Consider the following 16,811-nt stretch of genomic DNA (forward strand, 5'->3'; position numbering starts at 1 on the left):
CTGCGCTATGCCCATGTCGTCGTAAAGCTCATACAGCTCATCGTTCCATCGTCTGCGATATTCGCCATTGCCAACGTGCAAAGGTCCAAAAATCTTACGCAGAATCTTTCTCTCAACACTACACTACTATACTTTCTTCTTCTTAATTGGCGCTATAACCGCTTACGCGATTTTGGCCGAGTTTAACAAAGCGCGCCAGTCGTTTCTTTCTCGTGCTAACCGGCGCCAGTTGGACACATCAAGTGAAGCCAAGTCCTTCTCCACCTGATCTTTCCAACGCAGAGGAGGCCGCCCTCTTCCTCTGCTACCACCAGCTGGTACCGCATCGAATACTTTCAGTGCCGGAGCGTTTGTATCCATTCGGACGACATGACTCAGCCAACGAAGCCGCTGGATCTTTATTCGTTGCGCAATGTCTATGCCATCGTAAAGCCCATACAGCTCATTGTTCCATCGGCTATGATATTCGCCGTCACCAACGTGTAATGGTCCAAAAATCTTCCGAGGAATCTTTCTCTCAACACTACACTACTATACTTTAACGTTTAAAAATACGCATTTGACTTAGCTTCCAAAACCTATTAATAACTAACTACTCAAAATTGAACTACTCAACTACTACTGACAGACGGCGGCGTTAATCGGGATTACTGGCGCAGTTAATTCTTATTAAAATTGCACAAAAATACAAGTAAAAACACTCTTCTTCCTATTTTTCGAGTCAAGTGTATGCCAAATTAGAATTTTCAAAAAAAAAAAAAGAAATACACAAAATAATCTCTTTGACTTGGAAAATTTATAATAACAAATATTTTTAATATATTTTAACTATAATGCTTTTTATTGAGAAATATCTGAATTTTTACGCCATTTTTTAGACTTTTTGATACGATTTTATATGAAATTTAATTGTTTTTCATCAACTGTGGGCATTTTTTGACAACCAGCTAAGTGTTTTTACTTATGGATCTGTAAAATGAGTTGTTACGCGCATTAGTGAACAGCTGATTTGCTTATTGGATAGCAAATTTTGGGCATTAGCTGCTCTGATACTAAGAAATAATTATTTACGTTAAAAAAAATCTTAAACTGCTAGTTTTCAAGCTGCTTCGAAATATAAAAACAATGTAATTTCGAATGAGTTAGTGCCAAGTAGCATTGAATCCAATTTTTTTTGTTCTTCTCTTTAAAAGTCTCATTATTTTTATTCACGCCGATATTTTCCGGCAATGTTGCAATTGAAAATTCCACTAATCCGCTTAAATTATGCGAATTGGCTCTGGTTGTCAATACCCATCAGCTGCATTCTTTCCTGAGATAATTCTGAATTAAGCCGTTAATCCCGAATAACACCGCCGTCTATCTGGGCTATTACTGCAATCCCAACGCAGTTTGCCATTCTCAGCTGCCATAGTTCTCAGCATCATAGCTATCGATGTCGATAGCTCTTATGCAGCTAAGAAAACAAAACCGATATAGTAGAAGAAGTAAACAATAATGCGTATAACAATAATAAAATGTGAAACGTTTTTGTTTTTTTAATTTTATTAATTTTTTATTTCCTTTGGGCTTAAGAATCTTACTTCATTCACGTTGTTTTGTTTTTATCAAAAAGAAGTTCCATTTATGTGTATATATATATTTATATTAGTTACGCACTATGTACTTCTATATAATATGTGTGTATGTGTATGGAGACGCGTACTAAATTTGTATGCACGTCGTGTGGTTTTACATGCTATTACACTCATGACATTTCTTCACTGCTTACGTGCATATAATTTGCTTGTATTCCCTTTATTGGTAAATCAAGATGCATTCTTATTAACTTATTTGAGGGGTTTGGGTATTGATTCTTTTGTGTTTGCTATGAATTGTAACTTAATTAACGCTTCTACGCCTGCGATTGCGGTATATAAGCTATGTACTATTATATGTGTATGTATATGTATATGTATGTCTAGTTGCCTATATTGATATTGTTGAGTTAAGGTAAACAAAAAAAAATTGCAGCCAACATATTTTCTACATACTGAATTTTGGGTTTTTTCTTTTTTTTCATTATTTGTTTATAGTTTTGTGGGCTTAGTGTAAAACCCTATCAGGCGGCTTCTGAATGTCCATATACGTATGTATGTATGTATATAAGAGTGCAGTGCAAGCTTGCTACTATTACTATTTTCTTAGCGGCTGGTAAGTTTTATTGTTAAAATTGTTTTTTTTTTTCTTAATTTTCGAGATTTTCAAAATTTTTCATTTTGGCGCATATTTAACCTGCTGAGTTTTATTTTATTATTAAAAATCCATTCATTTGCGTGTTGTAACTCTGTGTTTGCCACAAGTTACTTCAATACATCTCTTTTCATTTTTCATTCTTCGTTTTTTGTGTTTTTGTTGTGTTGAGAAATTTGTTAGCTATGCGATTACAACATCGCCGATGCGACGGCGAATTTGACGATTGCGCATTTCGGTTTGTAATTTGTTCGTAGATTTTGTTTGTTGTTTGTTTTTGTAAATGGTAAATATATGTATGTATGTATAAATTTTTTAATTTTTTTATTTTTTCATTCAATATTTCTTTTTGTATAAGCAATGTATACTTAGTTTTATATAACGGTATATGCATGTATATGGTTACAAGAATAGTCATTTAATATAATTCATTTTGCTTTTCGTTTTGCGTTTTATTCTCTTTTTTTCAATTTATTCTCTTCACAAATAAGCCTGAGGCACAAACACATAACTTCTTTTCACATACATATTTTTTATTATTTATTTCCTTCCATTTTAAGACTATTTTACTCATTGGTTGTGTTTGTTGTTGTTGCAATAATTAAATAAATCATTACTTAAGTTTAGTGCTGCTTCGGAGAATTAAATATTTTATACATAAATTAACGCGCATGTTTAAGGAAATGTTGGTGGAAAAGCTTGGTTTAGCATAAATATTTCATTTAAACATTTTTCACAATAAAATACCACTTAACATACATAGATGTATTTGTGTGCTTGTATTTAATACAAAGAACACATTTTATAACAGGAAATTAAGCCCAGTTTTTTCATTTTTTTTTTACAAATAACAACAAATAATTGACTGAAATAAGTATTCACTCAATAATTACATTTTATTTAACATAATTATTTTTTTCTGTTACATAATAGTTAAAAAACAAAGTTTTTATTTGCGTAAACAGTTCGCAAGAGGGTGTGGGTTTTACCATAATAACCTAAAGCTTACATTTATGTATATATTTTGTATTCATAGGTGGCCTACATAGAGAAAAGAAGCAAAAGAAGGCAAAAAAGAAAAAAAAGAAGAAAAAAAAAACACAAAAAGTCTCTTCCCCTAATCCTAAATAAAAATTATTAAATAGGGAATTTCAAAAACTATTAACACTAAAAGCAAATATTTACACATATTTAAACATATTAAAGCGCTGTAGACTAAAGACCAGCAAATTGCCTAATAACTATTGTAATACATATGTACATAGAAGTAAAAGACGCATATCTGTCTATTTTTGATAAAACAACATAAATCAAGTTAGTGCTTTCTACTGAATATATCGGTTAAGAGTATAAATAAGGTTGCGTATATCGTGGTATTGTTATCGGTATATCAGTCATCTGGGAACTTTACAGGAACAGTTTACAATACATTCACATTGAATTGGTTGTGTTTACAAATAACTGCTCTCCCCATTTTTTCTTTAGGACTAAAGCTGCAATTAGTGTTGCCGTAGCCATTACGCCATAGCCGTAACCATAACTATAGCCGCAGCAGCACTTGGTGATTAGTCAACCGTAACCATAAACAGCTGATATTGAAGTAGAAGTAATGACAATTAATTTCTTAATTTTCAATTAAGTCTATTGATTTTTCGTCGTTTATTTCTTATATTCAAATTTTTAACGCAAATATCAAAACAAATGTAAAGTATATTGCAGCTGCTTACGGTTACGACGAAAAACCCAAATTCAATAGAAACATACGGCTACGGTTATGATTATGGCGCTATGGTCCGGCACTTATTATCGTTTATAGTGATACCTATATGTTTGATCAGAACAGTTGATGGCTATAGTTACGATTATAGCTAAGGTAGGGCACCACTAATTGCAGCTTAACACTTTTCTCATTTCATTTTCACTCTCTTCGAGCTTTACAAAAACCTAACCTAACTTTTCATAGACTGTTTTTTGGAGCGGACTCGTTGCTCTCGCACACCTTCTCTAAAATGACCGCACACTATGAAAATTTTTCAATTTGCGCAATCTTGTAAATCTTGCATTCTTTCATTTTAAGCAAAATTCGAACTGTTCGATCGACTTTCGCTCGTTTTGATATTCAAATTTTGAATCGAATTGAATTTCATAGATGGAGAGTGAAGTCATTATTGATGGTTTCAAAAACCTGCAGATATGTTATAAAATTTAAGAACTTGTGGATAAAGTAAATTAAAAAGTGTAGCCCGTTCGTGTCGAGTGACCAGAGCGTTAAAAAGAATCTTTGAAATAAAGAGGTTTGGATTTTCAAACCGTAGCAACCGATTTTTTTTATTAATTTGTAAGTGTTTTACACAAAATTCAAGTATTGCAGCAGTGAAATTCTGACCTTTGGAAACTTTTCTAGAAAGGAATTTAAAACATTTTAAAGGGCGAAAAATTACAGAGCACCAAAAGGCGCTTAAATTACGCTGAGCTTTTAAGACGCATCATACGAATTTGTCAATGTGAACGTTTTTATTTACTGATATTTGAAAATTAAATCTATGCTTTTAGCGATACATTCACAAAATTGAATAATTAAATTTTAAATTTTAATTTAAATTTAATCACTTTCTAATTTAACAATCAAAGTATGCAATAAAAGCTCAAGTATACTCCGTTTCTTGAGAAAAAAACACATAATCAAGGAAGAAAGGATTGGAGAACTTATAGCTTTTCGCAAAGCGCTCAGACTACACTAAACTTTTGGAGCTACGAAGTAAAGATTTTTTGGTGGTCTTTTATTGTATGATTTTCTAGGCATTTTCCCAAAACATCATAAATATAAAAAAAATATAATTTTCTTAAAAGCATGCAATAGAAGTTTTTCAAACCTATATAGGCTTATTTACAATTAATTGGCTTGCAAAATGACTTAGCTGTGCAATGGAGAGTCTGAACCTGGAGAGAAACACAAAAAACGGTAAACACGGAGAAATGAGTTTTTTTAATAGCCGAAGCTTCAAATTGTCAAACATTTTTTATACGCATACTTTAAGTGCTTCAACTTTGTAAAAGCTTTTTAAAGGCACAATTTTTATGTAACTAATCAAAACTACAGACACAAAAACCTTCTAAATAACATTAGAGAATAACAGAACACAAAGAATAACATTTTTAAGTTTACCAGACAATGAAAAGAAGAAAAAAGCTTTCTTTGATAAGATACATCCTGGAAATAAGACATCTGCAGCTGGTCTAAAAACTCATCTGTCAGAATTCAGAGTGTTAAAGCAGAAGGCTAATTTGATCCTGAGGAAGAAGAAGATTTTGAAGAAAACTCCTGAGCAAACAAGTGTATGTTGTCAGTGTGATATTGACCCTTGTGTTTGTCCATCCACATCACAAATTTTAGTGAGTTCCACAGCATCCATTTCTGAGTCAAGTAGTCAAAGTTTATCATCCCTATCTATAGATTCAAGAAAAATCAAAGTTACAAAAATGGAACAAGGAGGAAATGGTTTTAATCTGGGTGAGGAGATCTCATCTGCTATGACAACTAGACCTTCTACTTTTGACATTTAAGTATTGGAAGCAGAAGCACCTGAAACTGACGACTTTATTTCAATGATGATAACATATCTATCAATCGATGACGTAATGCAAAGCATGATAAATGCAGTCTCCTATCAAGGTTTCGATCCAGTGTTCATAGGAAAGCTTATGTCCAAACTTCAGCCCAATGCTGAAGCTCGTAAGAAACAAATATCATTTCTCATAGTATTGATGCTTTCACGAGGTAAATTTCGAGAAAATAAACAAAACTTTGCTCGTTTAAAACACGTTAGTTGTTCAAAGTGGAAGTTGACTTTCAACTCTGCTTACCCTAATAACACATACATATGTACATTGAATTTCGGGATTTAAGTTTAAAAATTATTGAACAATTTATTTTAAAAAAATTAGAAAGCTTATTAAAATAAAATAACTAACTTATTTAAAAACAAAATTTTATAATTTTTTTTAAATAAGCAAATCATTAATTTTTGTAAATTGAATTGTAGGGCGCAGTAACTTTTCATAACGAAGTACAATAAAAATTCAGGGTGCACTTGAAAAATGTGTTTTATAAATTTGTTTTTAAATAATTTTTGTTTTTTTTTTGTAACAGCAATGCTAAGTAGCTATTTAATAAGGACAAAGTAATTATGATAAACATAATCGGTGAAACATACCTACACAAAATGTCGTTATGTTACACGCAAGGCGCTTATGAAATTTTTACAAAATATTTTTTTTGTACGCATATAAAATGTGCATACATACATAACAAAATTTGCTTATAGATATTATTTACATTATTAAAAGTTGATATTGATAAATTGAAATAAAAATTAAGTATCAATTTTACAATAAAAGCTCACATTTTTTTTGCATTCTATGTAGTATTTAAAAAATTTTGATCATATGGGGCGGTCTAAAATTTCATTACCAATATATTACAAATATACAAAAAATTTATTTTCTTTAGTTTTTGTTAAATTATTTTTATTTAATTTATGTTTGTTTTTCTTTTCGATTCCTTCGGTGACTACGGAAGCTTGGAGCTTTCAAAATTACTCCGAACTATCGAACTTTCAATTAATGTTAAGAAATTTAACTGCTAGCAATATATGTACGTATGTAGGTATCGAATTCGCAAAGTGTTTTAAAATGTTTTTTTAATAAAAAGATAGTACCGATTTTATTTTATTTTCTTAATTTTCCGGCGATACGAGTACGGTATGATAAGGCAATCGCTCAAATGAAACCCTCAATAAGTTCGATAATTTGTTTTTGTTAATATTTCTCCGCTTTAAGCAAATTAAAACAGGTTTTCTTTTTAATTTCGATAAAAATGCAACTCTGTAATCGTTCACCAACAATATTATTATTTTTTTGCTTTGCTTTAACCCGAATGCTATACATTCTTCAACTGAAAATGGGTCTACAAATTGAAATTATAGGTTGAAAAACGTTTTACAAATTTATTTTGGATTATTATAATTTCGCGCTGTATAAAAAATTCCCTATATGAAATGTACTTCTCATACATATACTACAACGCAGACATACATACATACATGTATAAATGTAGACGTATGTATGTACAGCTTTTTAGTGTGTAATTACATATTAAATACAATCAATACATTACACATACATATATAAATAAATATACATACATGTATAAAAATACATGCTCCAACATTTTACAATCAATTTATTTCTCAAAAAACAGCGAGTTTTGAATGGAGATAACAAATAAAAATAATACCTAATAAAGAATCAGTTTACATTGATGTTTGGAGTGTCATAAAATTAAATAGTTAATTAAAGACAAAAAAAAAGAAAAATGTATTTGGTATTCCTAATGTAAATAGGAGAAATTAGAAAATTAAAGTAATAAAAAAAGGGGCAATTTTCACTTTTGGGCGCGGTGACGGTTGAAGAGAAAGCTTTGTTGGCTCTCGAGTCCTAAACACATTTGCCAAAGTAAAACTGTACTGTCAAAATGGCTTGTAAAAGAGACCTTTATACAGCATCCCAGCAAGAGGAAAATCCCCACATTTTTTTGGTTCTCCAGTTCAATATATTTAAGCTTATTACTGCCTCCAAGGTTGCAACTGACTTTATACTACTGTAAAATCTTTAAAAGCTTCAGAAACTTCTTGAACATGATAAAAACACTTGAGCTTTTTTAAATTGAAACTACTTCCAAAGAAGTGAAAGCACTACTCATAATGAAAGCGCTTACATGTTATGAAAGCTTTTTATATAACTCTGGCTCTCAGACTGGCTTCACTACTCGAATGCGTCGGTACGCTACGCATGACCTGCTGGTAATCAAAGGTAAAGCAACTATTATTATTATTTTGCTTTTCTACTTCAGCGAAATTAATAATGACACAAATAGTTTAAAAACCATACAACTGAAATATGTTAGGCCAAAACATATGTTACGCGGAACAAATCTGATTTAAGCTCTGGTAATGCAATTTTGCAGGGAATAATAATTTTTAGTTTTGTTTACTTTTTTCTCGGGACCGTTTTAGGACACGCGTTTTTTCCGTGCGAAATAAATAGTGGATCAAGCCTTAAAGCCAAGTATTAAACATTTCGTTACGTTACGTTCAGTTAAACGTTGAAGACTTCGATATTATTTCACGTGTTATATAAGCAAAAATGCACTTCGGAAGGTTCCTTTCAGAATCCATGGTAAAAATAGTTGTCCACTTGCGTGAGGAAGGTAAAAAATAGGGAAATTGCTGAAATAAGTGAAACTACTTTGGTAAAGATTTTTAAACATCCCACAGATTACTTAAAACAAGGAAAGCGTGGCCGTCCTTCTATTGTTGATGAGCGATCAAAGCGTCTTATTACGCATTTCGCAAAAACATTTAGGCTTTTCAAAAACTCGTATTTCATTGTTTCAGTAAGCTACACTTCTGACTCAGCTTATAATTTCCTTTGCTTCTTTAACGTTTGAATACCTTCGGCTATTTTGACCGACAGTCGTCTTTTCTCTGGCTACTCCCAAAGTAATTAATGTTGTTATGAATTTAAAGCATAAAATATTCTCCAAAGTCAATTAGCTCCTCCACCTCCTATTGTACAAACTCAAGATTTTGCATAAAGTCAGTTATACACTTGCAACCTCTTTCCCCTTCAATCCAATCATTAACCTATATTCTTCCCTTACAAGGCTTTTGGCAAATATGTGTGTGTGTGGTAAGATATAAGAACTACGAAGGCAATAAACTGTTTAAAGCTTACCGACCTGCTCCAACAACAGTCCAACAACAATACTCGCAGGCACCACTTCTTGCACATCCTCTTCATCAGCGGCCAGCCGTTGCATAACCACTGATCGTGGCGCATCAGACGTTTCTGACTTTACGGGTTGTGTATTGTTACTGTTTCTGTTCTTGCTGTTGTTGCCGTTGCTATTAATCAACTCCACTTCCCCTTCATGCAAATTCTACAAATTTCCCAGCAGCTCGATAGATTCAGCCATCATTGATTCAGCGTCGGCAACAGTGTGGTTGACGAATGCATCCGTGGATAGACCACAACTGTCATCAATAAGAGCATCGTTGTTGCCGGTGAGCCCTGTGAGGGCGGCACTTAGGCCCTCGCTGGGCGCCCCAGCATCGGTAAGACTGCCGGCGTTTGCGCTGCCGCTTATGAGGCTGTCGATGGTATTGGTATTGCCATTACTAAGAAATTCGCGTGTAAACTCTGTTGGACTATAGCGAAAACGTGGTGTTGCTGTGGGCGTCGTTGGCATGGAGCGTGACATGTCGTAGTTGTTGTTGACGCTGCCCCCGCCACCTTCTACTGAACCATCGCCATTGTTGCCATATTTGAAAACAGTAGTAGTGAACGTGCCGCCCACAGTTTTGCCAGGTGTTGTGAGCGATGGAGAGAGATGTACCTCCTCTTCGAGACGTCGGCGTCCGCCATAAAAGTATGATGCAAATGGGCTCTGTTGTTGATGCGGCAGCGGCGTGGATGGTACCGAACGGGACATTGTATTGCCGGTGCTGCCGAGTAAGCTATTGGCGCCGGTACCTGATATTAGCGCAGCACTGCCAAAGGTCGTGCAAGCGCTGCTGCTGTACCCTGACGAGGAACCCGCTGAGGAACAAGTGGTTGTTGCGGCGTTACTCTGTACATTATTTGGAAATTTCATGCGCAAAAAATCTGCGGGAAACATTTCAGCTACGTCTAAGTTATCAAGCATTGCGGCTGTATCAGTCGCTAATAGGGCGGCCTCGTCGTCCAGTAATTTAGCAGCTACCACTTGCGCACTATGCCTGCCATTCATGCCACCGCTAGCGCCGCCACTGGTCTCGCTACAGCTGTTCTCGGAGAAAAGCGTTGATGAGTCGGCAAATTCGTGTGGCACTGGCGTTTGCGCAACGGACGTGCATGCAGAATAAGGCGCATTTATAAAGCTACGATTAAACGCCGGTGAATGTATGCGCTGCAGCTGTGAAAGCGGTACCGATTGCGAACGTTGCATTTCATTAAGTGGCGTTGTAAGTTCATCCAGTGCCAACTCATCATATTCCATAGCTCTGCCCGCAGAAGCGCTAAACATATCCAAATCCAGCGAGTTTTGGTCAGCCGCCAATATATCGGCCGCGTTTACAGTAGTGTTACTATTGAGCTGATTATAGGCCGCACCACCTGCAGAATTGTTGCTGCATTGCTGCTGAGTCATGGTATCGTTAAAGAAACCAGCACCATAGAACTGCTGTTGTTGTTGTAAAACAGATGGACTCGGCGGTGCAGAGGCCGAGGTTAGCGGTATGAGCGAATTACTGCCGCCGGATATGACAAGATTGGCATAGCTTCGGCGTCGGCGGCTGGCACCGATCATCGGATCGCTGGAATCATGATCCAAGGACAGCTGCTTACCCAGCGCGAACGTTGGCTTGGGACGTACCCGATGCGCACTTTGCCCAGGACTGACAAAGAATGAGCCACCACCACCATTACCGTTATTGGAGTTGGACATGTTTGCGGTATTTAACGATGCATTGCTACCATTAAATTTGTTGTTTGCGTTGTTGCCAATATTTTTTGTGCCACTTCTGCCACCACTTCCCGTATTGCTGTTAGGTGATATGGGAAAGAAAATGCAATTCTTACGCGTCGCCATTACTTCGGCGGCATTTAGTGTTGGCCCACTTAAACTAATTTTGCGTTTGTTGTTGTTAATGTGGCTTGTTGCAAGAGTTTGCTGCGTAGCTCCTTTTCTGGTCTGTGAATGCATTTGCTGTTGATGGTGTTGTTGTTGTTGATGCTTCTGTGACATAAAGGTGAGAGACGCTGAGGCTGATCCAACAGCCATTGTTGTCGTGGGGTTTGCCGCTTTTGTCGCTGTCGTGCCTAATGCCATGTGTTTTTTGTTGCTGGCAGAGGCAGTGAAACCACCATTTGACAATTGTGATGCATAACTGTAGCCATCTGTGGCAACTATTTGTGCACTTTGCTGCCTGCCAACGTCTTTGGCTATTTGAGGCGTTGATTTCGTCACCAACGTTGCCGTTTTTGCAAGCGCCGTTGACACCACTACTGTCGACATTGTTGTTGCTGGCATTGTTGTAATCGCTGCCTGCGTCAAGGCTGTTGGATGCCTACTGGATTTTATAGCATCTAAGGAATTCCATTTTTCCTCAGCGTCTCTCGTCTGAAAATATTGAAGCAGTTCGGTTTCTTGATCCTCCGGTTCTTCCTCCACTTCATCAGCTACGAAGTAATCGTCCAATTCGTGTTTGTCCATGTTACATATGCTTATGACACGTTCACGCGGCAATCCCAAATTTGCTGGTAGATCACTCGCATCGCCGTCGGGTAGGTTGTTATTCGCATTTGCAGCCGCTTCGGCTGTTAGAGCAGCGATTATTTGCTGACGCTTAGCGCGCATCTGTAGCATATTCCGTGACAAGACCTTAGGCGATGCAGCAGTTGGGGGTTGAGGTGTGGTCCCACTACTGTCCGCGCCTAATATTGAGTTTGAGGGACTGACGGATGGGTTGCCGCCAATTTGTGCGGGCGGACCCATCAAATCGGTTGGTGTAAGCCCTGCATCTTGATTACATGCCGAAGAATGGCTAGAAGACATGGTAGACGTTGCAATAACTGAAGTTGCAACAGCCGCCAATGATGTTGACAAAGCCACTACTTCACTAGCCGGTGCTGTTGTAGTAATAGTAGGCACGACCACACTGCTCGAAACGGAGGTGGGCGAATTGGCCCAAAATCCCTTCGTTTGTTGTGCTTTGCGTACTTTCTTGCAAAATATATTCGGATTATACTCATCTAAAAATTCTTCTTCCTTGATAACTGTGGTTGGCTCATGTACAGCGTTAGCTGGCCCTGCAGCTGATGTGGATGCACCCAGTTCAATGATTTTCGGAGTTAGATTCTTGACGGCTGTTGTACTAGAGGGTACGCCAACTAAGGCAGTGCGTATTGGTTGTCGTTGTTGTGACGTTTGAGGTTGTGGCTGGACGACTCCAAAGGCACTGGCGGAAGGTGGTGCGCGTGCCAACACAGTTCGCTGCTCAGTTACCAAATTCATAGGCAACATTTGCTGCTGTTGCTGTTGTTGCAAAAAGTTGTCTGTGACTGTGGCCATTTGTGGTAGCTGCGGCGCAGCAGCTGGTAAATGTTGTACCCGCTGCATTGTGGGCGACTCTAGTATTTCTTGTTTGATTTGTACCAGCTCAGCTTTTATAGCTGGTTTTACATCGACTGCTTGCTCATCGACCGCCGACGTGGTAGAATGTTGCTGCGTCTGTGCTTGTGGTTGACTACAAGTGGACTCTGACGATGAGGAGCCTTTGCGTTTTCTCTTGCGCCGTTTCTTCAGCGGACCCATATCCTAAAAAAAACAAAATTGGTAAATTTTAATTAGATTTAATGCACAAAAAGTTACCGCCATCAAACGTTTCTCTTTCGGTTCACGCGGTGTGTATTTTTTATGCACAGCACCACCGGCCGTCCGCGCATTCGTTGCTGTTAATTCATTGCCTCCGCTAACAGTGTTTTTGATGCATGACGCAAGCTCCTGCGCGCTATCAACCTTCACATGCAACACATTTTCTGCCCAGCTACGTATTATTTCCCAGGTTTCTTTACCAGCAATGCCCTCACCCGAGTCATTCTGCAGGCCAGCGCTACTTGTACTACTAATAATTGACGACTCATTGGCGGCAACAGTGTCAAGTAGTGGCAGTTGCGGTGCATCCAATTTTGTAGTTTTACGCATAGCTGCGTAGCAATAACGTGAATGGCCGCGCGTGCCCAATCGACGTGGTCGTATGCCGGGGAACACCTGTTTCATTACTTTGCCGAAATCTGCTGTGGAAAGCGGTTTGATGTCGAGCCGATCGCAATATGCGCTGCAGTAAGAAATATTTATATCTGCCTATTAAGTTGCCGAATAAAAATAAATTTATTACTTACATATAATCATTATACACGTCCTGTTTTGGTATGGACACTTTGGGATCATGTTCCAGATGTGAGCGTACCCAATTGATGGTGTGATTTATTTCAGAACGTGTGCCCAATGGGTTTTGCGGATGGCGCAGCGGATCTAAAAGCATATAAAGACCACAAAAATTGTCTTAATTATCTTCATTATACAGGCTACAGCCCAATAAATGCTAAGCGATTCACATTTCGGCAATTCAATTTGCTGCACATACGACTTTTTCCTATTCTGTGCGCTTATGGTATTTCACTAGTTGTCAAATATCCAAATATATATTTCTAATACGAAGATTCTCATAGCCGACGCGCTATGTACACTTTGGTGTATTCCAGCGTATTTTTCAAACAAAGAATGCCATAGCGGCAGCATTGAACTCGGAAAATCTAGGCAGATCGTGAAGGTGTTCTACATGAATTACTGGAAGCTCAACTCTTATTACCAACGTTGGTTTTGTAACAATACGTATAAAACTGAATCAAAGTTGTCATGAATTCATCATTCAACATTTTTTAATACCTGTTTCGGGTGTCTCTCCGGGCAAACGCAAATAAAGCAACAACTTTTCCACCGGCTTCAGTGTTGCGATGCGATCGGCGATTTGCTCTATTTGCTGCTTCGCTAACTCGCTTCAGAGAAGTTAATAGAGAAGCATATATTAATTTGTATATATATAACTAAAATCGCACGTTACTTACCTAAGACCCGTCTCAACTACCCCCTGTATATGTTGTAATCGTTCATCATCTGGTATCCTTACACCAATACCCGTCAAACGTCCATGCACGGCGGGTACACTGGAACTAACACTGCTATTTGGGGTCGCGCTTATCGCGTTTAAAACATTCTCAGCAATTGTGCTACTAATAGCACCAGACATAGCGCCAATTCCATCGCCACAGCTGCTGCTGCTAGTACCAACACTAGTCATTGGCACATCGGTTGTAATGTGCCGTGTTGCTTGCCGCTGACTGGCTAAGTTGCCTGCATTATTGCCTCCTACCCCTGCTGTACAAACTGCGCTAACCTGTGTGTTCATCGCATTAATGATTTTATTCAACTCTAATTGCTGTTGTAAATTCAAATGTGAGGTAAGATGATCCAACTGTTGTGTGACTGCGAATGGATTTGGCGTTAAAACTGACGTTGCGGCAGCGGTCACAGCACCAGCTGAACCTGGCAGTAATGGTGGCGGCACAAAGCCACTTTGTACAGGTACATTAGGCGAAGCGGCTGCTGGCGCTGTTAGCACTGTAGCTGGTGCATGCGTTGGTGATGGTTGATGCTGTAGGTGTGGCGGTTGACGTTGGGAATGCTGGTGCGCGATAGTATGTGATACGTTTGTTGCATCTATTGTTGACTGTTGAGTTGGTATTGGTGGTGGATGAAAGCGCGCACTTGCGTAAGTTGCTATACCGTCTGGATGTGCTGGATGCCCGAGTGTGGCACCAACACCTGCTCCAAAAATGCTGCTATGGGCTGGCATTAACGCTGCTGGGTCGTATAGGCGTTGCTGATGCTGATGCAGTTGCTGTATGCAGGAGTTAAGTTGCTTTTCTTGTTCTGCGGCAAGAGCAGCTTTTTGTGACTCCAATGTTTTCGACCACTGCGTTCCATTGTCACCAGCATTCTTGTCGGTCATGTCCATGTAAAGGGTTCGTTGTGTTGTTCACAGAAATGTCGCGGCTGCTGTTGCGATATCCAGCTTTTGGCGTAAGGCCGCGCGACAAAATATGTCGCTACGTACGGCGCCGTGTTAACTTTCGTTGATACGAATGTGCGAAATATAACGATTCTGCTTAACTTAGTCTAAACTACAACAACAAATAAATATCATATCGACTGACCTTCGACGGCCGGCACTATTCACCAACGACAGTCTCGTACGTTGACTGTGCTATTGCGGGCACAATAAGCAGCCCACTGGCGTCAGGGCTCACTTTGGAGCGCTGATAAGACAAACAACCGACCTCCACTTCCACCCGCTAATCTACGCCGCACAAGCAAACAAAAACGCATACACACACAGGTACACCCTTGCGGAAGGTGTACTGCGGCTGCTGCGGTTTGACGACCACTGCGTAACGCTTTTTAGATTACCCCTTCGCCTTCGGCTTGTTTTTTGAAGTTCCAATACACACAATGGTATGCTGCCTCACTGGAAGTGGACTATGCAATACGTTGTTGTTTATGAAAGGGCGATAATGGTGATAATAAATGCTGCGGCAGAGAAACACGATAATTAAACATTTTCTTGTGTCCGAAAGCACCAAACGTCACTACGCTTAATTTGCTGCTATGGTTTTGCGCTGAACTTTTTTCCTCTTCATATAAGCACTGTAAAATAGTTTTAACACAGCATCTATTTAATTTGTTTGCACTTGTTGCATAAAAGCAATTGACAAAAGTACTTTTTGACTTTACTTGCGCGTTTGAATAGGAAAATTACATTTTCTTATATTTTGCAACACGAAAAATATTAACTTTTATCTGCGCTCTAAAACGCGTTCATGGTATTGCCAGACGTTTAATGCACAGAATTTATGTTTAGGTTGGCAGCGATGATGAGGAATTTATTTGAGAACGCGGAACGGAAAAACGGAATACGTTCTTACAACTTTTAATATTGAATGTACATTCATATCAAAAAAAGGAAAATATTATTATTATTATTTATAGGAAATAAATACAATATAACCCTAACTTAATTAGCAACACAAAACGGAAAATAAAAAAAAACGTTTTACGCCACCTCTGAATGTGGAATGTGTTTTTATGAGGAGTTTTACAAGCGCAGAAATATACTCAGAGGTTAGCCACACTCTGCCGAGGAGCGACCGCTATAGGAAACCACTTTTTCTATCAATTCATGCTTTCCAGTGTTTCGAACCTGTGCACTTCGGAATAATAGTCACGCGCCAGCCATTCGGCTACGGCGGCCACTGCACACACATAAAATACGTCATAATAGAATTATTGTTTAAAAAAGTTGCCCAGACTATAAAATGGAGCCTAAATAGAAATTAAAATCAACAAAAGGATTTAAAATAAGTTACAATATAACAATTGTATTTTACCACACTGGTGAAAAACACAAAAGAGATTTTTTAGTTCTTTTAGAACTGTCTAATGGTTCTTTAAATGGGTTGTTGTTGTTGTAGCAGCATAAACATTCGCCATACATGGACGGGGAATGCTGCTGGAGTGACAGTCCTTGGCCGGATATAAATTCGGGTCGTTCCGGTAACATAGAACCGACTATCATGCTAAAATCTTGTTGTTGTTGTTGTTATAGCAGCATAAACATTCCCCGTGCAAATACGAGGAATGCTGCTGGAGTGACAGTCCTTGGCCGGATATAAATTCGGGTCGTTCCGGTAACATAGAACCGACTATCATGCTAAAATCTTGTTGTTGTTGTTATTATAGCAGCATAAACATTCCCCGTGCAAATACGAGGAATGATGCTGAAGTGACAGTCCTTGGCCGGATATAAATTCGGGTCGTTCCGGTTACGTAGAACCGACTGTCGTGGGAACGATTCGGGTCG

At 38.1% G+C, this 16,811-nt stretch overlaps 2 protein-coding genes across 3 annotated transcripts in view; one reads left to right on the top strand and one right to left on the bottom strand.

Moving 5' to 3' along the window:
* LOC129247133 (trissin-like) overlaps nt 1-16,811 on the top strand; it is an 84,489-nt gene that overhangs the window by 8,816 nt on the left and 58,862 nt on the right. Inside the window, exon 2 of one of the 2 annotated variants that reach the window (XM_054886086.1) lies at nt 2,076-2,193. The exons of the other annotated variant lie outside the window; for it this stretch is intronic. Within the exon in view, the coding sequence (XP_054742061.1) occupies nt 2,139-2,193 (55 nt within the window). The 5' untranslated portion in view covers nt 2,076-2,138. The remainder of the gene's footprint in view (nt 1-2,075; nt 2,194-16,811) is intronic. 2 annotated transcript variants of the gene reach the window in all.
* LOC129247102 (uncharacterized) lies at nt 1,525-15,772 on the bottom strand. The gene is made up of 5 exons (XM_054886032.1): nt 13,960-15,772; nt 13,781-13,890; nt 13,234-13,366; nt 12,704-13,169; nt 1,525-12,649 (listed from the first exon to the last, which is right to left on the bottom strand). The coding sequence occupies exons 1-5, from the start codon at nt 14,907-14,909 to the stop codon at nt 9,233-9,235; spliced, it is 5,076 nt and encodes a 1,691-aa protein (XP_054742007.1). The 5' UTR covers nt 14,910-15,772; the 3' UTR covers nt 1,525-9,232.

Source organism: Anastrepha obliqua, chromosome 1, assembly GCF_027943255.1.
Source record: "Anastrepha obliqua isolate idAnaObli1 chromosome 1, idAnaObli1_1.0, whole genome shotgun sequence".
NCBI lineage: Eukaryota > Metazoa > Arthropoda > Insecta > Diptera > Tephritidae > Anastrepha > Anastrepha obliqua.